This window comes from Melospiza melodia, chromosome 6 (assembly GCF_035770615.1).
Source record: "Melospiza melodia melodia isolate bMelMel2 chromosome 6, bMelMel2.pri, whole genome shotgun sequence".
Taxonomy (NCBI): domain Eukaryota; kingdom Metazoa; phylum Chordata; class Aves; order Passeriformes; family Passerellidae; genus Melospiza; species Melospiza melodia.
This window is the reverse complement of record NC_086199.1, coordinates 61,558,731-61,585,376: the sequence shown is the minus strand read 5'-3', so window position 1 is coordinate 61,585,376 and position 26,646 is coordinate 61,558,731. Positions and strand designations below refer to the sequence as shown.

At 39.3% G+C, this 26,646-nt stretch overlaps 1 protein-coding gene across 1 annotated transcript in view; it reads left to right on the top strand.

Annotated features, from left to right (window-relative positions):
- KCNQ1 (potassium voltage-gated channel subfamily Q member 1) overlaps window positions 1-26,646 on the top strand; it is a 332,636-nt gene that overhangs the window by 218,959 nt on the left and 87,031 nt on the right. Inside the window, exons 14-17 of the mRNA XM_063158638.1 lie at window positions 3,591-3,666; window positions 10,216-10,310; window positions 10,971-11,017; window positions 11,831-11,892. Of these exons, the coding sequence (XP_063014708.1) occupies window positions 3,591-3,666; window positions 10,216-10,310; window positions 10,971-11,017; window positions 11,831-11,892 (280 nt within the window). The remainder of the gene's footprint in view (window positions 1-3,590; window positions 3,667-10,215; window positions 10,311-10,970; window positions 11,018-11,830; window positions 11,893-26,646) is intronic.

The window sequence follows — 26,646 nt, the reverse complement described above, 5'->3', positions numbered from 1 at the left end:
TATTACAACCAGGATGGTCCTCTGTTGTTGAATTGTTACTTCCATCTTCATCCTTCTGGATTCCTAAGGGTTATAACAATGTTGTAGATTCCTTGGTGGCTCCAGGACCTAATTCTGTGAGTTTACATCCATGAGAAATGTCACATAGCATGTGCTGTATTCAAGGTGATCTTGATGTCATCTTCATATTGAGAAAGGAAATTACTGGTAGCCAGTGAAAGCTATTGGTGGTTTTTCGTCAGAAGGGTGCAGGCTGAGAAATTGTCCAGTATCAGAAATAATAACTAGCTTGATTTTAAAGGCATTCTGTGTATATTACTTTTTAAGGTAACATGCTGCTGGTTATTAGAGTCAGTCAAACAGCGTTTGGCAAGTTCCTTCAGATGTCAGTTGTGATAATAATGGGTATGGTGTCGATCAGGCTCAAAGCCTGATAAATGCTTAGGGGAGGAAGATAGCTTTATTGCCAAAAGAGCAGAAGGCTTGCTGACCCTGTTGCTAATGCATTTATCCAACAAGCTTTCCCCCAAAGTCAGGCAAAGCTAAACATCTGAAAATGGGGGACTGCAGTTGCATGAGAGCTTTGCTCACACAGCTACAGTGCAGCAGAAGGGCTCTCTGGAGGTGCCCAGCAGTCCCTGGAGACCCTTTCTAGGCTGCCATCAGCGGATCACTGTGCCTCTCCAAAGGGCAGGGGAGGGACACAGCAGCAAGGTGCTGTGCTCTGGCAGCACACTCAGGTGAGGTCATTTCCAGCCACACTCCTAAAAAAACCCCAGGTATTCATAGAGGTGGGTGCGGTAACACATTGAGCACCTTTTGACGTCTGAGCGTGCTCCCTGTGCCCAGAGGCTGCAGACAGCCCCTCTGTAACCAAAATTCAGAGATGTCACAAGTGGCTGAACAAACAAATATCACCAGTTAATGGTTAAGCTCTCAATTTACTAAAGCGTTTGTTACCAGTTTGCCAAAGAGATCAAACAACCGTGAATCACAGCCTTGGCTACTAATTAAATCCTTTATTCCCTTCTCTCATCGCAGAAGCATTTAATCTTGGGGAATCAGGACAGCCTGTTGTGCAGAATTGCATTTTTCAGCATAAGCAGAAACAAGCTTACTGTAAGGCTTCCTACTGGAGTTGGAAATGGGAAGGATTAAAAGGAGAATATTAACTTTTCCTCCTGGCATGGTAGTTCATGTTAGCACTGAAAAATGATTGATGGTGAATAGCTGCATTGGAAAATCATTTTGGTCATGTAGCTTTGTTATTTCACTGAATAGCAAATACCATTTTTATTATCTGCCTGCCTTGCTTATAGATGGGACTTGTCCTGTAGATAGAGAATGAGGGATTTGGTGTGCTCTACTGGTGACTGGCTGTCCCAAAGAAAAATGTTTTACTCAGAAATAATGGACTGTGAAGAACACCCCAGAGGAAATGAGGCATAAACCAAAATACTACAAGCAGTTTTATGGCAATTCAAATATATTTCTATTTGTCAAAAGATGTTTTTATGTGCTTTTATGTATAGGATGTATAGCTGCATGATATCATACCTTTGATATTTACTAGAAAATTAAACAGTGTTTACCTTTTTGGCTCCCATCTCTGTGAAGCAGAACTTAAAAGCCCAAACGCTTTATTTCCTTTGGGTTTGGGGGAAGTCATCCAAGTCCTTAGCAGCAGAATGATGCAGCACAGGCTCACAGAACAGGGGTGCCCTGAACCAGCACTAGGCCAACTCAGTCCACTGGGAACTGATCCAAACACGCAGCCATTCCAGGCAGGAGGAGCAAATTTCCATTTTTGTAACTTGAACCATGATGTTGCAGTCCCATCTGTGGGAGCAGGGGCCTGGAGACAGTGGCTCTAAGACACCTCAGGAAGGTGTTAAGAGGGAAAAAGCTTCCTATGCAGATCTAACTGGAGGTTTGGTGCATAATTATTGAGGTACAGATGGTTTTATATAAATACACTTAGGGGTAGCCATCTGTAGACCTGCAGTGGAAAGCTCTATGGTATTAGCTTGAAAAATAATGCATTTTATGCTGTTTCTGGAGAAAGTAATCTTTTCTGTCATTGCTAGACCTGAACAATTTCTATAACGGAGCCCACCTGAGAGGGAATAGCTAAAAGAAGGAAATGATGGCTTTGTTTTGGTTCTGCTTTTGACTTTGCAGAATGTTTTCTTACTAAAAAGTGTGAGTTTTCAGAAGAGGAACACCCCAGCTACACCTCTTCAGAGGACAGACATCCACCATTTGCACATACAGAACTTTTATTTACTGAGGGAGATCTATCCCGAGGAAACACCTAAATACTCACAAAAAATCCAGGTATATTTAGCTGCAGAGGCTTGGGTGATACCATGCTGTAACATGCTAAAGACCCAAACTTGCACAAACTTTTATATCACTTAAAATAATTCTTTTATGGAACTTCTGTGACTTCTCCATCCCTTAGTGAGTATGAATGCTGTCATGTTCAGTATGGAGAAAAAGCACTGCAAAGTGACATCTCAATATACCATTCTATCTGGAATACTAATAACAAGTTTATAAAGATAAAATATCTGGAACACCTAACTGCTTTTGCAGCTGTTCCCCAAAGCCATCACTAGAAGTGTGTTTGGGGTGAGAGTTAGAAACATTAGATGTTCATGCACTTAAAAAGGAAATAAAGATGGTGCTGTAATGTCATTCAAGTAAATCTTGGTAAGAGTAATAGAATGAGAAATCTGAATAATTGGCCTAATGTTTGATATTATATTTTAATGTTAAGAAGAAAATGCATCATTTTTGGAAGCTTTTAAAGATTTGAAATAACTGTTGGTTTTAAGGCACTGTTTGAAAAATCATGTCAGGTTCTTTGAAAGTCTGTAATTTAAAAGCACAATGAGCAAATTATTTTCTCTTTATTCTATTGTCAGATCATATGCATATGCACAAAGAGGGGCATATATTTTTTAAAGACCTGTCAGATTTTTTTGTTATTATATTAAGCTACAGTTCCATTTGGGGATAAATATGTATGTAGATGTTACATCCAGAAACTACTAGATTATTTGGATTGTTTTTTTAGCAGTCAACAAATCAAAGATCTTTCAAGTGTTTGTATTTCAATAATTCTTTGTGGAAAAAAAACCATCTAAGTGAAGAAACATGTTGTATAGAAATTGTGGAGTGAACACCTCAAAAAACCCAAACAAACCAAAAAAGTCCTAAAAACTGGAGTGATTGTATAAAAGCTGTTCATAGCTGGATATGCAGGAACTTGAGAGTTCGGGGTTTTTTTGTGGAAATGAAGCTGGGAGGGATGCATGGAGGTTTGCTTAGACACAGAAGGAGGTTATGTGGACACCTCTTTTAGCTGTGACATGATTGCAAACCTAGCGTGGGTCACATAAAACCCTGGATTTTCAGAGCATTCTTGAAAGGTGAGGAAGGTCAGCAGAACGGTGTGCTGTGCTGAATCACAGCTACTTACACTGCACATTGATGTTTTGGGGAAGGGTTTTCTGCAGCCTGCTGTATTTCTTGTCTGGATGGAGATGCTCTTTCCCCCCTGACCCTCCTGGTTTTTCCCACAGGCTGCGGGAGCACCACCGCGCTGCCATCAAGGTGATTCGGAGGATGCAGTATTTTGTGGCAAAAAAAAAGTTCCAGGTGAGTTGTGAATAGAAAGCTCCTTTTCTAAATAAACCCTTTTGTTCACCTGATTCATTGTCTCTTTTAGAAACTTAAGAGAGACTAACACAATTCATTTCAGTAATGGTGATCTACACCCACTATTCTCTCACTCCTTCAGTAGGGCGGTTGTTTTGCAGCAGGTTAGTCAGCTATGGATGCGCTGGAAATAGGCTAAACTCCTGAAATGCAGTCTGAATTAAAATGTTATTTTCTGCTAATGGACTTGACCCTTAGCCCTCTGTTATCGCTGTCTCTTTCTGGCAGTGCAAACATTCTCGTATGTCTCCATTAATTCTGAGCTGTGTGCTGCTTTCATGCCCAGTCAGTAGGATTAGAGATTAAAATACTACCTCAGCCTTGTTTCTGTCCCTTACTCAATGATAATGAAGTCCTGATAAGAAGCCGAGGTGAAAATTTGTTAGTGTACTGGAGGGTTTCTCATTTCTTCTCCTTTCTCCCCTCTGCATAGTAGAAGACCTCCTTCCCAGTTATTGAGATACTGATTCTTTTTCCTCCTCTGGCCCTCACTGATACATTTCCCATGTGCCACTTCACTTACTGTGCTCTTGTGATGTCATAAGCATTTAACAGTAGCTAATTTACCTTGTTTCCTGGTCTGAATAAAAAATTCTGACTGCCAACTTTCTAAAAATCTGTTTCATTAATCCAGTAAAAACACATGTCAACAGCCTTCAGCTTGATTTAAACCAGGTGAATGTATATATAGGTAATAAATATATTACCTTTCTTAAAATGAATCAATAAGGGATAATCTCTAGAGGACAGTCTTCACAACTGAAAATGCAAAGGATGAGAGTGGCTTAACTGCCTACATCTATTTTTTAGCTATTGTTGCTTCTAATAAACCAGAAAGCTATCCCACCTTTAATCTAGATCCTCCAAAAAGGCAGAGTGTCTTTTCTTTTTTAAATTTGAAGGCTACAAAATTTAAGAACAAAAAGATCATGATGATGATGAGGATGATGATTATGACTAGCAGTCCAATATATCTATTTGTAAGGCAAAGTTTGCTGCTGTTACAATCCCACAATTCTGATTTCCTTGTAAAATTCAGAAGCACTTCATGAATTCTTTAGCAAATTTCTACTTTGTATATTTTAATTTTAATAATAAGCTAATTTATGGCTAAGGTTGCCGGAGCTTGTCAGAAAATTGCTTTAGTTATGTATAATGTATTCAGATCAGTACCATTTAGGCTGAAACGTCCCATGTCCCGAGTTTTCTTGAAGAGAGGGCTTTCAAAAAGTTTCTGCTAGCACATTTCACCCTTTATTATCATTATTAGACTAAAATTAAGAAAGGCACAGTCTCAACTACTTGAAGATAATATTCATAGTCATTTTGTAGAGAAGTTTTTTAGCACTTGCTGGTCAGCACTTTAAATTGGGCAAGAGATGTGGCCCAGTCCAGTGATGTGTCTGCTGTCGTGTGAATAATTGCCTAAATGTGGCCAGTTCCATTAAAATCGAATTTATTTTCATTCTAAAACTTGATTGTGATCCTTTGCTCCATGGTAATTACTGAATCATTGCCCTCATAAATTTAGATCATAAAATATTTGCCATGGTATTAACTAAACTGCGTAGTAACAAGAAATCCACACGTTGTAGTTCTACCTCCCAAGTGGTATTTGTCAGAAACAGATTTTGAAAATGCCTGAGCACTGTGTGCAACATTATCCACCTGGCAAATAAACGAGACTCCCCTGCGGCAGATGATTTGATAGAAGCTGAAAAAGCATTTGACTGAATAGAATGGGACTATTCAGTTCATACTTGAGACTTGTTTGTGCTCAGTATCTCAGTTGCTAATCTGGCTTCTCAGTTGTACTCTCACTTTTGCATCTGCAAAAGGCTCAGTCCTGGCCATCTACAAAATCCCTGGGCAGGGTTGTCTCCCATTTCTCCTCAGCAGTCTTCTTCCTTCCTCAAGGATCCATATTAGCTGCTACAAAAGAACTAAAAATGTCATTTGGCTGCAGTGGGATGGACCTACTCCTGTGTACAAGTAATATGCTGCTGTTTCTTCAGAAGCAGAATCTCCAGTAGGAAAGGAGGGGAATATCTGATACTTCTCCATAATTTCTAAATATAAGGTCATGATCAAGCTTAGAGATTTGGAGAGCACGAAAAGTACAGTTTTCCAAAGCACCCAAGTAACTTGATGCACGAAGTCACCTTGAAATTCAAGCCCCGAGATGATTTTGAAAATCTCTCCTGTAATTAGGCGATAACCACTGTCATTATTCTTTCATCAAAAGTTGTAAATCTGTTCTATGCATATAAAATAATCATAATAAATTAAATTGTTTTAGCATGTGCCAAGTAATGACTGTACTGTTCCTAATAAGCTGCATAATGTAATGTCCAAAAATAAGGTAAAGCAGAAGATGCATTTTAAAAATATATCTTTCGGCATTTTAGAGTTCTGTACAGCTATTTTTTAGTAGGTGTTTTCTTTCTAAGCTTTACAATTATGTAAAAAATAAGTTCCAAAAAAGAAAATTCAGATATTTTCTTCCTGTAACTGTTGAAAAAAATCACAACACAATTTCATCTGAAGTCCATTGGGCAATTCATGCTTAAAATTAGCTGGAACACTAAGGAAGGCCAGCATTTTAAAGGAGTATGTTTTAGAGATGCCTCTGAACCTTTTAGTAGGACAGCATAGGAAGAAGAAGAGGAAGAGGAAAATTTTGCAAAATAGGTCCCAGCATGAACTCAGCATGGTTCTTAAACTCTACCAGCTGTTTGCAGGACACACCTGTAGGCCTAAATTTGACTAGATATATTTTTTGAAGTGCTCAGTAAATAACAGGGGGTGATGGCATTAGAAGGACAAAAGCCACTTAGAAAGCAAAGCCTTCCTGTTTAAATCTCAATAAATAAATAAAAGAAATAAAGGAAGGATAAACAGGGATGCAAAGATTTTCAAAAGACATGAAAAGCAAGTCTTTGTGAAGTATCATTTCCTCTTTAAAAAGAAGGAGAGAAATTTAGGCTAAATTTAAAGTCAAGGTTTAAATATAGTCCTTAGGAGGATGCCCATGTATAGCCCATGAACCCAGCATGATATTATAAAGAATTAATACCTTTTTTATGGATGTGTTTATGTTCTTGTAAAGTCTGTAGGACTGTTTCAAATTCTATACAAATGATCACATTCAACACAAATAAGTCCTGTGCATCAGTGAAGATTAATGACTTACGGTTAAGGAAGGATTTTATTGATTACAGGGAAAGCAGGCTTAGAAATGAATGCTTTTCTAGACTTTGTTCACCCTACCTACCAAAAATTAATTTTATATATTAGTTGTAAACCAGATGTTTTTGACACAATCTAATGTTACAGAGGAATTCCGGAAAAAAATTAATTTCCATACTCAGTTATCCCATTAGCTTGATTTATGAGTAAATAACCTTGTGTTTTCCAACCATTAATGTTTCTAGAAGTCTTAAAACTAATGTACATAGATGCAACCGTGATATCCGTCAGATACAGAGACCATGAACTGGTTCTGATTTCCCATTTTCATTTTGAAAACTTCTTAAATTTTCTTTCCATGTAAATTCTTCCAATTGAGTAAATTAATTTCCTTCTAAAATAGCTTTTTAACTTGTGGAATGATTTTTACCATGGCAAATATTCTATACATAGCATAAATTAAAAATACAGGTTGCAGTTCTACCAATGACATAACTGTTGCCTGATTTGTTACAATTTCCCTGGAAAATCTTACATTTATAGTCTTTTAGTTCATCATACTATGTGATTCATATGAATTATGTGTGTAATCTTTTCTAATCTCCATACTGGACTGCACTAAACTGTGTATTTCAGTGTCCTGTGCTTCACAGGGTGTTTTGCCCATTTTATTTGATGTTACCTGGCTGCATTTCCCAGAAATTCCCCTTTCCTGGATTCCCCTTTCCCAGGTCTGCCTCCCTGCCCATGCTGTTACTAGGGAACAACAGCCACAGCCAGTGGTGCACATTTAATGTCTGGCACTGGATTTTGTGCCTTTCAAAAACTGTCATTTATGATGGAGGAAATACTAAGGCATTTAAAAAGAGTTTTGCCATGAGTTTTGCTTAATTAGTAGAAGACCAAATGTAAGGAAAGAAGCAATTAAGAAGGCTGTGGGACTGGCTTCTGCTTTTGTCTATTCCATACTAATCTGCTGCCTGCTGCAGTTTTTTTATATGGTCAACAGCAAGAGTATTTTCTTATAGAAGATCAGCTTTCAATATGAAGCAGTTACAGAAAAATCAGTACTGACTTAAATACCCAGACTTACTCAGAAGTTTAGCCTCATTAATATATTTACTCCAGGTTTTAAATTCTTGTTTTAAAGAGAGAGAGGCAGCCCTGTAAATGAAAAACAGGCGGGGAAGTACTTACGCTACTGTCAGACTCCTGTGTCAGAGGATGAGGATGGCAGGAGAAAGCTCTGCATCTTTATTCTTACTGAACACCTTTTCTGAACCTGCAGTTTTCAAACTTGCAGATTTCTCTTTTGCTTATTTATAGTACAAAAAGAATCCAATAATTTTTTTTTTCGTTAATATTATCATGTTTACAGTTCTAGTCCATGGAAAGATTTACAGGATTACAAGATTTATGCCATGGCAGAATCATATTTCTTTCTTTGTGGATGTTAGTTATGATTTATGTGTGTCTAAGCAGTTGGGATGCTTGGGAATTCTTCTGTGCTCCTTGGTTAGATTAAAGTACTTCCCAGTCCTGCTTAGTCTCCCACCAGAGAGATTCTCACATTCACCCAAGGCTTGCAGTTGAGGTGGGGAATCTGGGAGACTGAAATATCCTTTGTTTGATGAAGTGATGTTACTAAAGGAGTCATTCCTGAAATGTAGGAACTGCTTCCCAGGCAGGTGCAGGGGACTGCATGAAGATGCCACAGTCTCCACAGCTTGTTTTTGTATGGTATCCTACTTTCCTTTGGCTTAGGAAAAAACCAGTATTTATGGCATGGAGTTTAGGAAATCCTGAAGTTTGGGAAGTAAGATAAAGCAGAGCAGAGACATCGGCTTTTGAAGTACAGGTGACAAAATACTTCTGAGACTTCAAAAGAGATCCAAATTCTGGTATCTTAGAAGCTACCGCTGAAAACTCTTTTCCTTGTTCTCAAACAATGCAAGAAAAGAGAAGTTGTAACTCAATGTTACCAAGGTTTTTACAAAACCTTGAAAATGATCTGCAGTGTTTCCATAAACAGCATAACAAATGAGTCAGAAATCATAGAAAAATTTGGGTTGGGAGGGACCTTCAAAGGTCATCTAGTACAAACCTCCTGCCATGAGCAAGGACATCTTCATGCAGTCAGGTTGTTCAGGGTTCCTCCCAGCCTGACCTTGAATGTTTCCAGGGATGGGGCATCCAAAACTTCTCTGGGCGACCCATTTAAGTGTCTCACTACCCTCACACTTAAGAATTTCTTCCTAATAGCTAATCTAAACCTGCCCTCTTTCAGCTTGAAGCCATTTCCCCCTTGTCCTGTCATTACAGGCCCTTGTAAAAATCTGTCCCCATCTTTTAAAAGCCCCCTTCAAATACTGAAAGGCTCCAATGAGGTGTCCCTGTAGCCTTCTCTTCTTTAGGTTCTCTTGAACAACACAGCTGTCTCACCCTGTCTATAGCAGAGGTGCTTCAGCCCTCTGATTATCTTTGTGGCCTCCTTTGGACTTGTTCTAACAGGTCCATGTCTTTCCTGTGCTGGGAACACCATTTCTGGCACTGATAGAACTCTAGATTCTAGATGTAGGATTAAGATACCTTTAATTTGTTCCTACCCTTCAACATGTTCATTAACTTGCTTCCCAGTCAGTCTTGCAGGTAAATACTATCGCATTTATCTTGATACTAGTGCCTCTGTACTACACAAAAGTTGTTTTATGAATAGTAGGTCAGATGAAGTCTTTCCCATGTATGAGGTGTAAGTTCCAGACACAGGGCATTTCTTGCACCAGCGTTTCCCAGCAGTTTTGAAAACTCAGCCAGTCTTTCTGGAAGAGGAAATCAGTCATGCACCTTCCTCTAGGACTGTGTTTTAACTTCCCATGGTAAGGCCTGAACTGTGAGCCCCAGCTGCTGGCTGAGAACAGGGTTTTGTGCATGTTCAAGACCCAATATTTTTCAGTGGCCAAGGAATATGAACCTGATTTCCAGAAGGAATTAAAGTGAGCACAGGCTTCTGAACCAAGTGCTAGACAAGCTCTTTTTAGCTCCAAGTCCTTTTGAATTCCACTTTGGTGGATTATCTCTTGGAAGGCATACAGACCTGTGGTAACAAAAAGGTGGATGAAATGAGAACTGTCAGAATTACTCCACCAAAAATGTGTGATCATGGCAACAATCAAAATAACTCACATATTTACGCAGTGCTAAAAGAACTTACTGTTTACTCTTCAAAAACATCTACATTGCCACAGACCTTTTGTCCATCCTTGTCACTTAAGGGCCTGTTTTTTGTCTCTTCTTTTACAGCAAGCCAGAAAGCCCTACGATGTCCGAGATGTTATTGAGCAGTACTCTCAGGGCCACCTCAACCTGATGGTGCGAATCAAGGAGCTGCAGAGGAGGTATGTCAGTGAAGCCCCTCTTGGTACCCATGAACAGCAGCAGGAGGATGTTTGTGAATTAGGGGCACATGTTTAAAAAAATGCCAGGGTTGAAGGTGCCATATTGGCAGGATTGTGCACAATTAGGGAATATAAAATGGCATTTGTGTAAAGTTTTCTTTTCACACAGGGAGGAAAAGGCAAAATGCTTAAAAATCTGATGATTGGGACTTAGATGTATTACCTTAGTCCCTGCTAGCTGTGACTATAGACTGCAGTCCTTATATCACAGGGGCTGTTCTACACCTGGAGAGTGCAATACTGTCACCTGCTTTCATAGAATTGCCCCTAAGAGCCAATTAAGAGATGACAGATGCAAAAAGAAAGCTGAAGAATAACAAGGAAAAGACAAATCAATGCTGAGCACATGGAAAATGGGCGTGGTAAAACTTTACAGTGGTTCAAGAAGCTGTAGAGCAATCTAATTCAAATTCCATTTTGCTAAATTTTTTATTTCAAGCTACTCTTAGCATAGAGCAACTGCTTCACTCACAGGACAAACCAAAATTATTTGAACTTCACTTTGCTTGTTTGTGAAGAGACCTCCCTGCTCCAGCTAGAGAGGGTGAAGATGCAGGTTCAGACTGATAAAAACCAAAAATGTTTCTTTTTGTTTTATAGGTTGGACCAGTCCATAGGAAAGCCATCTCTTTTTATCTCCGTCTCAGGTAAGTCAATACAAAGAATGTGTCTAAAATTAATCTGATGAACATATATTTAATGGAAAATACTTGCTCAAGTAATTTTCGTTTTATTGCCAATCTTCTAAACCATGCCAAGTGGTTGTGCGCTGAAGATTAAGCATTGGCAAATATATTTAGTCATCAACACTTTTAAATTAGGGTTGTTCTTATTTAGATTCTTAAAGGACCTACTTTCACCGAAGTCTTCAAAATATTGGCTCTAGTCTTTCTGAGACTCACCATATATTCAATAAATTGGTGTGCTAAGAACAGAGTTCCTATGAAGTTTGTAATATTCACATAGATCTTTGATAGCATTGAAAAGACACTGGAAATGGAGCACAAAGGACTAAATTTGTTTGTGACAAGTCTGACTGATGAAAACTCTCTGTTTATGTCATTTGCAAACTCATCTTTCTGTATAGTTTATAGTGGGGGGAAAAGATAGAATGTTACCAAATGTGTTATTCAACTTGGCTGTAGAGTCCTTTGCATAGTGGCAGATTGTTTTTAAGTGGCAACTAAAACATTAACTAAATTGGGAACATTTTTGCTGTCCGTGGTTAAAGCATAAAACTAAGATTAAAAATGCCTTAAACTCAGGGCTATTAAAAGCCCTGGCGTGGGCCAATGCTATAAAAAGAAACAGAAAACTACTTTTAAGGAATGGATCTATCGGCCTGGTAAGGGTGTTCAGTTACACGGTGTTGGTGGGCTAGTTAAACGCACCCTGTTGTGGTTTGCTGCTATTTTGTTATACCACCATATATTAATTTGAAAGTGTTTCTTGTTCCACAGAGAAAAGCAAAGATCGAGGAAATAACACGGTTGGTGCCAGGCTGAACAGAGTGGAGGACAAGGTAAGGCTCAGTTGAACTGGCAGTGAATGAGGACATGGTTTGTGATTGAACAGTGCTTGTTTCATAGGATGTGAAGGAAAATTCAACTTAAAATAGAGTTGAATGCCTGGCTTTTCCAGGTGATGGAGTCTAATTTTTGTCACAGATTGCATTTTTGGTTCTCATCACTTTAACAGAATAAGGAAAGAAACCTGAATTTAATTGATTTCAGTCACTTTTGGGACTCACTTGGGTATTTTATTTTTAATTGCATATATTACATATGTCTCAGTGCTTGACTTCCTTCCTCCACAATAGATAAAAGGCTCTGTTCCTTTAATAACTCAGTATATTATGGTCCCCAAGATTTACCTTTGATCTTTGCTCTGTTGTTTACATAAGTCCACCTACAATTCCTTAGAGAGGGAAATAGCAAACCTTGTTCCGTCCTGGTTTTCATTCCTTATGATAAGTGGAGTTTCTCCTTCCAAGTGACATGAATCCAAAAAAATCAGACTTGTTCTATAATTACAACAGTTAAGTGCGTTGTAAGCCTTTATTTCAATGCTGGCTGTGCTTGAGAAAATAGATGACAGGTAGAGGTTCATTGTCATGGTAGAGGTTGTGTCATTGTTAGAAAATACAGGTTTTCCTATGCTGGTATTTAGGAAAGAAAGGAAGAGTTAAGAAGAATATTTTGAATCTTTTACTGATCTCTTAGAGTGATTTGGTGAGGTAGTGAAAGCATTTCTTTACTTTAGAATTATTTCACTCATGTATTGGACCTTAGTATCTGTTCTTTAGTTGCTAAGACTGAAACTTTTTCCTGAGGAAAAAAACTTTCAGAGTGTTTCTTCCACTACTGGAAGTATGTGGTAACCTCATGAAGGTTTTGTTCTGAAGAAATATCAGCAAATATTCTGCAAACCAAAAGAGTTGTGAGCAGTACATCCCAAGGACTACAAGCCAGCACCCTGATCTGCATTGATTCACTTGTGACATGCCTGTTCCTTACACACTTCTCCAACATTACTTTAGTAAACTTGAATGACAGTACTCAGAACTGCACTTCGCTCTCCTGGAAATAATGGTATTTTAAAGGAAACTGGTTTCTTTTGGTATATGGGGGACACAGGGGAAGAGTTGAAGAGAGGAAAGTAGAGTGTATTTAGCGCAAAAAAGAATCACTGTGCTGTGCTCCCTCACATCTGTGGTTAATATGTGTTCTTATGTTCTTACACATGGAAACCCTTTCCAGAAAGTTTGGATTACATTTATTTATTTTCTCTCCATAATGTCAACTAAAAGTGTGGAACACTAAGAAATGTCTTGTGACTTGTGACAAAGAGCAATGACTTTTCAGTGTGGACAAATAATTCTCAAATGGCAGCTAAAGCAGCTTCTCAGCGCTATTTGTAAAATCTCCGGCGAGCCTGGGAAAGCCTTGGCGTTGTACTGGCTCAGAGATAAGCTGTTTGGGGGTTATTAATTACTCTTTTTTACATCCTTACAAATAAGTACACCGTGAATTTATGGTGACTGGGTTTTTATGTCTTGTAATGGGACTGTAAAACACTCCCTGTATAATTTTAGTATAGCTGGGTTAAATTTTAGCCTTGTTTTAAGTAACAGACCCTTCTTTCTTTGCAGTTGTATGAGGTCATCTGTGGTTTCAGAGTTGTTTGTTATCTGCCCTATACAGCTAGTCCTATCTGCAGGAATTTTATCTGAAAGTAGCTGAAAGGCTAAAAATAGAGAATTTCAGTTGGACTCAGCAAACAGTGGTTAACATAAAAACACGCTGGCAATGCTAGAATCACATTTTTGCTGCAGCTGTACATGGTGGCTAAAGCTAATTTTTTGGTATTTTTGCTCTCAGAGATTGGCCCTCTCTTTCCCATAAAGTACATGGTGCTTGGTATGCTTTCAACATACAGTTAAATCCTTCCTGAGCTGAACACTCTTTTAAGGATATCAGGTGGTTTTGAAGGTGACAAAATATTTTAAACAGTTTCATCCCATTTGGTTTGTGAATTATTTTTCAGTCTTGGACTGCAGGAGGAGATATTTTCAGTGCTGCAGGCTAGTGTCAGCATCTAAATACCTCTTAGGCATTTGAAAAATCTCCTGTAAGTCAGAGGAGGGCTATGTACAGCCAGCAGTGCAGTGGGGATGGCACCTAAAAGGGACATTTTAAAATACAAAGCTTAAACAGCAGTGTATTTACAAAAATTATGATCCTTTATGGCAAAAACCTGAATTTTCACGTATTGACATCAGCAAAATGTTGTGTTTTCTGCTGTAAATTTAGGAGTATGCTCATTTAAGGGAGAGAGTTTTTTGTGCACTGAAACTTCGACCTTGTGATATACACAGCTTGTGATCCTGAACCTAAAGATTGTTTCGTACAAAAGCCAAAGGGATGAATCACACTTGCAAGAACCTTCCTGCAGATTCCTTCCTGCTGAGTGCTGTAATTTTGGCAAGACCCTGAAAAGGTGGTTTGGTGAATGTGACTAGAGACTGCACAGCCTGGTAGGCCTTGTGAAAAGAAATCCAGCACGTAATCACGGCATATTTTGACTTTGCCATTGCTCTCTGTTGCTTACAAAGCAGAGGGTGGCAAGTGCTGTGCCCTCCTAAAGGTGTCCTGCTGTGCTGGGTGCAGAGGGCTGCCCAGCAGGAATGTACCAGCAGGAGTGCAGCACCCAGAGGGGCTCACATCCCCTGCCAAGTGCCAATGGTCCAAGAGCATGTGTGCAGATACCTCAGGGAATGTGGTTGAGCAGGATTACAGCAGCAAATCAATTTATTTGCGGTGACCAGCCTTCTCTTTTCATCCTTGAAACATCTGTGAGTGACTATTCAGCCTACCCTCAAGGAACCTGGCCACAGCTGGCTTGCTACCAAGCTCAAAATCAAAAACAGTTTTTCCAGATGGGCCCAGCTGTGTGTGCACAGTGCCCTTCCTCCTCACACAGCACTCTTCATCCTCATGCCGCAAGCGCTGCCTGCCAGGGACTTAATTCTGGGTGTGCCCAGAAGCTCCAGCCAGGAGCAAGCCCACAGCACACTTGGGAAATTCCGTGTCCTGCAGCTCCTATTTTCCTTTCACTGCACTAATTTTAGCTTGGCTATAAATGACTGCAATGCTAGCTTTTTAATTTTCACATTAATCTGTTCTTTTTCAGCCTTTTGCCAGCCATTAATTTAGCTATAACAGGCGCAGTTTGCACTTCTCAGGTGATCAGCCAGGCTTGCTGCTTTGGCTGCCCTAAGGAAATTCAGTCTCAAATATGGGCACTGCACAAAATCATCTAGAGTATGCAGTGAAGGCTAAAAGTGGTCAGTCCCTGGACTCTCCCTGTTGTCCTTGCAAACCAGACTGCCCCAGCTGTCTATAGGTTCTGCCTGTGGACCTCCCAGAGTAGAATAACACAACCCAGATTTACAAAAAAAATTTAAAACCATTCTGAGCAGTAGACATTATCCTCTCTGTTAAGTTGTTTTGAAAATAGAACTTAATCTTCTGCAATGACTTGAACCCTTTAAAGTTTGCCTTTCAAGAAGGTTTCTAGCAATCCAAGGCAGTTTTCTGGGCATCCCTTCTTATATACTCAGAATTGTTCCTGTATCTGACAGTAAGTACAGTATTAATACGAGGATTGCCAAGGTCAGAATTAAAATCCTGTAATAATCTTTTTCAGTTGCATGAAACATCAGGAGTTATTAGGAGTTGCAAAAATTTGTATTGTAGAGATTTAAATGGAGATTTCTATTTGTACAGGATATATGTGGTAATGAGACATGTAACACCTTTTAATGTGACTCAGACAGTTCTGTAAGACAATATTAATTGCAAGCTTTTACACATTTTGCATACTTCTAGCTCAGAAGGTGAACCCTTATATTCTAACCAGTACTAACCCAAGGAGCAACATAGACATCATTGCATTTTCTCAGATTTACTTGGAAAGCAGATAGCACCACTTTTAAAATCAATTAAAAACACATCTATCACATGAAAACATCTACCCTAAGATATGTGCTGCTGTGCTTGTTGAGTTGACTAGTGGAAATCTGAACTGATCTTGGAAGCCAAAGCTGGAAGGCAGTGTACTTCTCACAGGCCTTTTAAGTTCTGGTTATGTTGATTTGGTTTCCTGTCTTCCATCTACCATGTCTGTGATTGCTAAACATATAGAGGCCAGTAAAATTGTAAGGATATAATAAATATTTGATACCTTTTTTGCAGTGAATGCTGACTATGTAATTTTTAAAGAAAAATAGGTGCAAAGGCTTGTTTGAGGTGGCTTTCAAAAAGTGATGAATGCTGGATCTTACAACATTTATGTACATGGTATGACATATTATTCTAGCTAAATAGTTTTCTGTAATTGTTTCAATGGAGTATTGATCTTATACATACATGTGTTAGAAACCAGTTTGACTGGGACCATGTTGAAGGCAGCTCCAAGGAACTGAATGACCATTGACAAGTCTCGGTCTAGTTTCTGACTTCATTCTTGCTCTTTTCCACTCTTGCTTTCTAATCAATTAACAGTTCCCCATTGCAAAAGATTTAATATCTGATTTATTTATCTTGTTGATTTGCTTGAAAATGTGTGAGCTTGAGTTACGCATTGCAGAGGAATCTTACTGTAATGTGAATAAATACACTTTTTTAGTATATCATAAGGCAGATTCTAATAATGCCATTTCTAATGTTGAGCTCTCAGCCCATTCAATGCAGAAAAGTTTAGGACATGCTGCAGAGAGCATTTAAAGGTGATAGGTCATTCCTCTGACCTGAGGAGTCAACATTTTAGTTTTCCCTTGTCATGGCTAGGCAGAAGCATTAAGCTTTATTAAAGTTGTATACCTTTGAGATTACTTCTTTTGGTTGTTGTGACATAGTTTTGCTCAGCAGCAAGGATGTGTTACTTTCATGACAGCATTTCTGTCATAAATGAAAATATAGATCTGTACTTATTTATGTCTCATTATTTGATGCTCCATTCTTATGACCCAATGAGCACATATTAGATAGTTTAACCTCTTAGAAAGTATTATACCATCTACATCATCCTGAGTTCAGAAATACCAAGTTTCATGTTGACAGCTTGTTCACCTAAAATAATTCTTCATGTGCAGCCAGTTTTTCAGTTTCATGTGAAACAACTGCATTATCTAACAGAGGATCAAACCTTGGTGGGTTTTTCCTCTGTTTTAATGTCATTCTGTAGCCTGGGAACAGTTACCATGCTTCCTAGGGCAGCAGAGCAATTAGTGCGAACATAAGAATAGCCTTGACTGATGTTGCCCTTGTTGCACATTTTGGCTTTTTTTTTTCTTTTTAATTGGATAGTAATGAATTAATTAATTGAATTTAATTGAATAGATATTGATGGCAAAAGACTGACAAACAATCCAACTTTCTGGCCAGTGCTGGAAGGCAAGGTTAAAATCATGACTTGGAGAGATGGCTTAAGAAAGTGTCTGGCATGGAAATATTCAGCATTTTACAGGCTGAGCATGCACTAGGCATTTCAGGTATTAAATATTGTCAGCTTCTGCAGTAGCTGTGTGAGGATTTGCCTTCCCAATACTGGGAAATAGAACTAAAAGCTGTGGGTTTGGCTGGGAGTTTTAAAAGATACCTGAAATCAATAAAAATCAAAACGAACACCACCAAGCAGTTATTCATCTTGTATATAGTTCTTGCAATAATGCAGAAGTAATAACCTGGGGGATGTGGAGGAATATTGAGGCATATGGAAGATTAAGTATCCCTATTAATTTAATCCTTAGTCTTTTTCCAGATGCTGAAGTACAAGCATACGGAAGCAATTTCCGTGCTGAACTTTGTGATGAGGATGCCCATTTTCTATAAATTGGACTAAAACTAAGCACATCCTTCAACAACCCAGGTCGTTAGGCAGCCTTACAGTTTTAATAGCTTTTCTCTTACCAATCTGATGATATTTCAGTAGGTAAACAATGGAAAACTACAGATTTCTGCGTCCAGTGTCCTACACTTCCCATCTTGCCAGCTACAGTAAAATAAAATTATCAGGCGTGGTAAAAAAATTAAATTTTTACGCGGTAAAAAACTAAAACAAAAAAATATTTGCTTGCTGGATTCACTGCTGCCAGAAGCTTCAGTAGCTAGAATAGAAACAAACTGAGAGAGAGATTAGGCAAAGCCATGGAGAAAGACTCACTTGAGGATTATTAAACAGGATGTCTGTATGTAAACTCCAGTTTAGCAAGTACTTTAAACAGTAGTCAGGGATGAGTTGGTTAAAAAAAAAAAAAAAGGAAAACTATGATTTTATGCATATGTATTTTCTTATGCTTTTATTTTTAAGACTGTGCTACAAGCTTTGCATTAGAAACAAGACTGGGGCAGAGAAATTTGTTCAAGACACCCTTTTTATCCTAGCTTTTTCTATACAGCTGCTTGCTGCTGGATTTGGTCCCCTGCACAGCCTCATGGAACATTGCTGTGCTGTGTCTTGGGTCTGATCTGTTTACAAAGGCTGTGTAAGCAGTACCCTGTTCCTGGGAGGGCTGGCAGAGCCATACCTTAAAGACCTCAAGGTCTTTGGAGTGGCCTTCACTTGCATCTGTTAGCACCGATTTTATCTCTTTGAAGATCATTAGATCCTATCACTGCACGAATTCAAACCAGTCCATTTTTTTGCATAAATTTTGAAATGGTTTAGTATAACCTATGTTAAGTGCTTTCTATAACCTGTAGGAGAGTTTCTGGGTGTAGTAGCTTAGGTGTAGTTACCTGGCCTGCAGAGCAGTGTTACAAGCACTTGTGTTTTGTGGTCTGTTTCTAAAGCCTCAGCTCTTGGATCAGAGTAAATCTGATTATATAGAAAAAGAAGAAATCTAGTATTGAGCATAAATAGCTGCAGGTAGTGAGAGAACTGCACCTTATCAGCTTATTTGCTGGAAATTAGAGTGTACACTTCCTCAGCGCTGAAAAATGAAATTGAGCGATACAAAACATGATCTTCATTCTCAAGAAGACTGGCTGAAGGTAGTTCAGGCTAGCACACAGAGGCTATGCTAGCGCTCGAAAGCAATGACTAATTAAGCTCTAGTGACTCATTTGCATGATTTGTTTGTGATACTTCTCTACAAATTTTATGAAGAGTAAAAAAGAAAACAAAATACTCCTAAAGAGAACAATTCCTGTTTAAGTGAGTTTTGATAGATTTTACTGCAAATTTCTGGCACTTTTAGATGCAGACAGCAGTTGGGAAGCATAATGCTGAGGACAGAGTGTAAACCTTTACAAATTCAAAGAGTTACATATACATACATACACATATATATACATACATACATATATATATATACATATATATGTATATATATATAAAATTCTTAACACTGGCAGTAGCTGTGCGCTTATGATCCCACAGATGCCTGCTTATCCCAGAGGAATTTTAGCTAACATGCAAAATATCCTATACGGTCTAGGAGTTTGGGGAGGGGGGGAGTATTGGAGGAATTAAATAATGCCTTGCCAGTTAATAATCTTTTAAACAATCTTCAGATTAGTTGCTGTTTTGGGAATCAGCTGGTGGTGTTTATGTTTGAGTAGGTATGCAAGTGGATGTAAGGTCTGCAAATGGGGATGACTCGATCTTTTATCAGACCACATAAAGCCTGTTTTGTCTGGCATTCCAAGATAAACCCAAGCAAGATTTGAAACGCAGCCTCCATCATTCTTGTGCAGAGAGTGTTTACATTTGATGTGGAATGGAAATGCATGGTGCATATGCCGAGGGAGAATGTGGAACAGTTGCATGGACTACCCTGTAGAGCTGATTAGAGAAAAGGCATTTAAGTGAACAACACGTGCACAACATGCTACGCAGACAATTTTTATTTGTCTATCTTATAGGCTAAAGGGTAAAAAATGACCATAAGATCATCTCTGCTTTTCCTGGGTTGGTATGGGTGTTGCAGATGAGTGCAGTCCACCATAAATGGCAAATTGATACAACAGGATGGACCTTTACTGAAATTAGATGCATCAAAGTTGAAATTGTTTCTTGTCAAAGATCTGGTTTTGGAGTCATCTTGCTGGAATTAAAATACTTTATTTTCATTTGCAGTTGAGTATCAGGGAGGGAAAGTGGATGGAGCTGAAAGGACTCTATTCAGGCTGCAGTCTTTTCAGGGCTGGAATCTATTCAGCTCTTGGAAAAGATTCAGAGAAAAGGGAGGTATACTCCCTTTCTTACACAATGTCCATACCTTCTGACACCCTATCTGCTCCTTCTGTTCTCCCCACCCCTCCCCACCCTCAGCTAAAAATTGCAAACCAAAACTGGTCCAGGAAGAGAAATAGGAGATAGAGCCTTTGCTGTCTGACTCCTACTTAGGGCCAGGGGAGTCAGAGGGAAGATAAAAAAATCAGGCAGTTATGGAAGGGAGAATACGAGCACATGGTTCGAAATATACCTACCACTCCTGGAGCTCAGGCAACCAAGAGGACAAATACATTTTCCTCAAATCCATCTCTGTTCTTGTGTCCTACCCACTTGATTACAACAAAAATTTACGTGTTTTTTAAGTATCCCACTGTTACAGCAGTTAGCACAGGGCTGTGAACCCATATCAAAGGCTCTCTTTCTGTCCCAAACTAAGTGATGCTCCACTTAGTAGTTCCATCCATCAGCCCCAGCTGGCACAGTGTGATTGACCTGATATGCCATGGGTGTAACATTCTGATCAGCTGCCTCCCTTTGGACGGACCTCTTTGGCAGCTTTGTTATTTCCATCATGGCATGAAAGCTCCTGCTCTGACAGGTTAAGCACACAAAATAGAGAAGGGAAGGGAGAAAGAAAAATATTGTTTCCCTCCTTTACAGCTAAGGTGCAGGAAGTGACTTGCCTGAGGTATCACAGTGGCATCTGTGGCACAGCCAGGAATTCAGCTTAAGCCACGTCTGGGACTTAACCACAAATCAGCATTCCTTTTTGTTGTTGTGTTTAAACGCCCCTCTGGTTTTGAATAGTTATATTGGCCGGTGCAGGGTTCAACATAATCATATCCCATTAATACTAAAACCATCCAGTACTTGAGAACAGCATATATAAACACATAAACCACACCAACCCAGCCAATATAAATGTACTGGGACTGTTTTAGACAGTGTATTTTAAATCATCTAGAAATTAATCTACTAACGTCATTTTGTAGCCCAGGAACCTAGGGGTGGAGAGGTCTGAACATGCTTAAATGACACAGAAACTGTCATACATATAGATAATTATGCATGTAGTTTTGAAAGCTAAACAAAATTATATTAAATGCTGTATTTTCAAGCAGAGAGCAATATTCTAGTGAGTTAAAATATTCATATAAGTTTCCATTTTAAAAGCCTTGGATCCAACATTGCTCACCATTGACCCTTCTGTGACATCTGTTAATCTTGGGTTTATTTCAATTTCTTTTTTAAACAGATGACTCCACTTAAATCAACACTTGGTTTCCATTAGACAGATAGAAGGTGATTCACTTAGTAACATGTGCGTCTTTATCTAGTTAAGTCCTAATAGCCTTAATATATCAAGGAAGCTGGTGTGATTAACAACACTAAAGGCTTTGTCAGACCCTTCACCCAATAAATACTGCCCTTTGTCCAGTCATAGAAAAAGAGTGAACAAATAGATTGTGTTTCCAAACTGCAAATGTGTACAGCCTTGTTAAGTATTCTAAAATTATCCCTATAAAAATATATGTTGACAATAGAAGTTACATCTACATCTCTGTCTGTGTTTGTACATGTCTGCCAGTCCCAGTGTGCTTTGGCTCTTTGCCCTGCCTGGGCGGTCCTTTTTCTGCTTTATCATTTCATGATGCAGCCACCACTCATTTATGATTTTCCTCCTGCTCACTTGCACTTGGGGCAGATTCTTTTGACAGTTCTTTGTCTCTGGTTGTCACAGCCTGTCTGTCCCGGGGTAGAGGGATGTGTAAACATTAGTTTTGCCACTCCACTTAATGCTGGAAACAGAGACATCTGACTTGACTCGACCATCATGTAGGATAATCCTGCCAAATGAGGCAATCAAAACAAAAACCCCAAGAGTAAAATACATTCAAAATGTCAGCTTGAATGGAGATGGGGTCCTTGCTTCATCATAGCTGAAGTTGTCTGGAAACTTTCCGGTTGTGCCACCGTTATCTGTGAGTGCATGCTGTGGTTGTCCAGGTAGCCTGAAGGAAGCCTTTGTGCTGCTTCTCTCCCAAGTTTCTAGAGAGCTTCAACCAGAGGAGTTTTACAGCAGAACACCTTAGAAAGGAAATGGTCCAGGGGAAGTTTTGCGTCTTCTCAAAAAGAGGGTGCCTGAGCCATAATCACAGATCCTCTTCCTCTTTCTTTGCTCCATGTTACAGAAAGGAATTTTGGCCAAACTTTGAGGTCAACCAGCCAATCCCAAAGAGATTTCAGCATAATCTCTCAGCAGAATTTTGGTATCAGAAGTGGATGGGGAGGAGCGCACTGCCTTTTCCCATATGCAAAAGAACTGCAGTTTCTTCTGTAGCCCAGAGTTCACACTCTTTTGGCTAACACAGTGCCCTGCAGGCACATTGGCCTGGGGCCCAGGGATCCATCAAGCAGCATTTGGGTGGCACTGCATGCACAGGTGGCTTGCTGCTGTGGGCATGATGCTCTGCAAACATGCAGCTGTGTCTGGACTCAGCATGGGCAGCTCTGGTGCTGCTGTCCTTGCAGCACAGTTTCAACTGTAGCTGACTTGATACAGTGCTCACAATCAAAGGGTCATTCTAAAGCTGCTCCAAGATAGCTGTTGACAAAACTGGTTTTGAATCCAAGCCTTCTGAAATCTCTGTGCAGAGGAATTCATGAATCTCATGGCAGCTAGAAAAAAAGCCAGTGGAAAGTAATTTTCTCTGAATAGAGAAAGGGGAGGAGGAGGATTGTCAGTTAGTGGTGCTACACTCGAGAATGAAAAGGACTGTGATTCCTACAAACAAGGTCAGCTTCATTTTGTTTTCTGTGCACTGGCTGTACAATTTCAGTGAAAAATCAGTTAAAGAACATCACACCAGACCTGAAACAAAATGAGAACTACTTTTGTTGGTGGTTTGGAGTGGGTTGTTTTGGTTGTGAGTGGTTGTGGTAAATGAAGAGAGCCTTGGCGGCCGCATAATCTCTTGTCTAAGACCAAGCAAATAATTTCCTTTTTTCTCCAATTTTTGTCCCTAGTCAGTTCTGAGGTGGCTGCTTTAACAAAAACTGACCAAGTGCAGTGCTTCACTCATTTTGATGGCTCCTTTTTTTCCACTGCCATGGAAGGGCTGTGAGATAAGAGTAGGAAAGCCACAGCCTTTAGAAGGTCAGTATTTCTGTATGGCATAACTGAAGGTATAATTAAATTAGGACACAAGCAAATTCATTAGATCTATCAGTGACTTCTACATTTATATTATTTGAAGAGCTACATGTTAGAGGAGTGTAAATTATACTGTGAAACAAAGTCCTAAACACAACTGATGCAGATTTTAATGCAGTGAAGTTCTTCATCTGTACTTTTCACACACCCTTCCTGAGAGAGGCTTGTGCTGATGAATAACTGAAGCAAATGAGGGTTAACTTCATAAGTGCAGCAGACAAACTTCAGAAAAAAATTAATTGTTCTGTCTTCAGAGACACAGAGACGCACTCAGGGAGTTGAAGTCTTTAGAATCTATGGCCTCTTTGCAGTGCAGAATCATCATAATGTAATGGAATTAATCCAGCTCTCACTTGATAATAATTCAAGTTAATTTTTCTCTCCAGCTGCCCTGTGTTTCCCCCCCAAGCTTTGACCTGTATTGTAACCTTAAAAAGACATCTTCAAACATCTTAGCTCCAGCTCCTGTGTAAAACCTGGGATGCTCATGTAGGCTGAAAGCTTTCAGAGCTCCAGCCTTTTCATGTGTGTGTAGATGGTGGGACTATTCTGATTTCTAGTGGTGCTGGGGTTTTGGATATTATTGATGACAAAGAATTAAACAGTCGAGCAGAAGATTTGTGTGTTATAGATTCCTAGGCTTTTAAACATAAAATAAAAACAGTGTATTTACAGCAGTAATGAAACAGGTATTTTCTATGCTAGATAAATTACTAGTAGATAGCTAGGAGAACTGAAAAAAAAAGTAGAGAACTTCAGAAACCATTGTAGAAAAATGTGGATTCATTCATTTTTGTACTGTGATGGTAGTGAGGGAAGAGGGGAAAGGAAACCAGTTACCAAGATGAGTTATTACAGGTTAATTGGGTTAAATGTAAGTCCAGGAGAATATAATCACTACATATACAGTACTATTTCAAACATTTGGTGTGATGTTTTAATCACTGTTTCTTCTGGAGGAAGAAATTGGAAAATAGAGGGATTGAGATTCCTTCTAGTAAAAAATTCTTTAAGTCTGTTATTAATACATAATAAAGTGAGTATTTAAAATAACTTAAGGGATGCCTGCAGAGTAGATACATACTGGTCACACTCAGAAATATTTTCCTTTTAGAACATGGGTGGAAAAGTGTAGCAACATGACCAATATTTTAGTCAGCAAAGCATCAAGGAAGCTCCTGGAAGAATATGGTATACATTAGTTTAAGGGACAGGTAGATATCTCTTTGGAATTATCTAAGAGATTTAACATAAATTTAAGGTGGTACGAAGGTAAGGACAGAGACTGGTTTATTAGAGATGTAATTACGGATGAAATTTTATTAGCTAAGCTGAGCTGGCAGTTATCAGGCAATAAGTTATGGAATGGGGATCTTCCCTCCTTCAGCCTCACAGGAGGCTGAGGGAGCTGGGCCCAGAGTGTGTCTCCTCTCTGTGCTGGTGAACACAGGGTGTACTGGGCCCTGTGACATCTGTGAACTTGCAGCAGCTTGAACCTTGATTCCAGCCTGGATACCAGAGCAGCTGGAGGGCACTGTAAAAAAACCCAACAACTGATGCCAACAAATTTAAAAAATCCTTTCCAGTTTCAAAAAAATTTGTCTGGGGAGGTGTCAGAGCACATCCAAAATCTCCCTGGGCGTTGTCCCGATTCTTAGTGATGCAGAAGGGAGAGGGTAACATGGAAAGCATTTGAGAAGGCTCTCTTTGGCAGGGTGATGCATGTGCATGTACCTACAGACTCTTGCTTGCCTCTCGCAAACCTTGAGTTCAGGGAATTGTAAACTTTTGTTACCCATTTTATACCCAAAAGAAGAAGTCCTTCTACAATGAGAAACACCATTTTCTTCTCCTTTGCTGTAGAAAATCCCCCTCTCCATTGGACCCAAGAAATTTGCACTCCCTAGTAAATAATAATGAGGTTTAGTGTAAAAGACTTGGTTTATTTTCTCCCTCCTCCCAGGCTTGCTTTCATTTCTTCGGCGGTTTGTTTTGTACTCAAATGAAGCTGCAAGATGCACACTGGGCAGGAATCACAGTGGTGCTTTCAGGGCACTGCTGAAGCTAATCACTTGGCTTGCTGCTGCAGGCATCTGCAGGCACCTTGAGCTGTGCTACAGTAGTGTGCTGGCTCTGGAGGCCCAGCTATTTTAAATCATAATAGTGACACAGTGTGCATGCCTTCTTTCAAAGAGCCTGAGCAAGCCACGCTGAGTTGATTTTCTTGGCACACTGTGTACCTATAATTTTGTCTTATGTTTTGTAATGTTGGTATCTGGGCACAGAATCAAAAAGCTCAACTGAGTATATAAGATTTTTTTTTCCAAAAGAAAAACACAACAACAAACACATTCTTTGTTTTTAGATTGATAGTATTCCTTCCAACAGCTATAGATGTTTAAGAACAAAGAAAGTTACTGGGGAAAGAAAAAAAGGGAAAAGAAACTTTATGATTGTGGGAAATGTTTTGAGGCTTTTTTGGCAAGGCTGTTTTGTTAGTGATTTTTTTTCTACCATTATTTTGGTTCTCTGGTAGTATTCTGAAGTGACTGGATTACTCAGGACAGTGAGAAATAAATTAAATCCTTCTACAAAACACCTGAAAAGCCATGCATGTGCTCTGATGAGCTGACTTAGTCCAAGAGAATTGTCTAATGTTTATTCTGTTGGTTTCCATTTTTTGTGCTGTTCAAAGAAGCAAAAGTAAGAGGGGAGGATCTAGTTCTGTTACTCCCCACTTCATGTCCCAATAGCCTGGTTTTCAAAGATTTTCAGACACTCTGGGGGCTCAGCATCACTGAGAAGTCAGCCCCTACCTCTGCTCTGAAAAGGAATTTGATGCCATATTGCCTGTACAGGGCTGAAGAGGCAGCAGCTTTTCACAGTGAGGACACTGAGCACCTGAAAAGCTAAACCTACCCTTGCTAATCTCTCTGAAAACAGGAGGAGTAGAGTTCAACAAGGCTCTCAAACAATCTGTAATTTAGGATAATGGTGTAATTAACCTCATGATAATAACATGAAATGGATAAGCATGGATGGGGCTCCATTCAAGTACAAACAGAAGACCCAACTTCAACTGCAAAGTAACCACAAGGGAGGGACCTTTCTGTTCCTGTTTTCTGGTCATTGTAGGAAATTGGTAAATGCTGCCTACCTATGCTATTAAGGATGAGACTGAGGAAGAACAACTTCTGAATACAAAGTAAAAAAAGAGAATGAGTGAACTGTTATTGGCAAATTTTTTGCTAGAGATCCACCACAGTAGTATTGGATTATTACAAATGAGAACTTTTTGTGTGTGGATTTTTCTGGCCATCT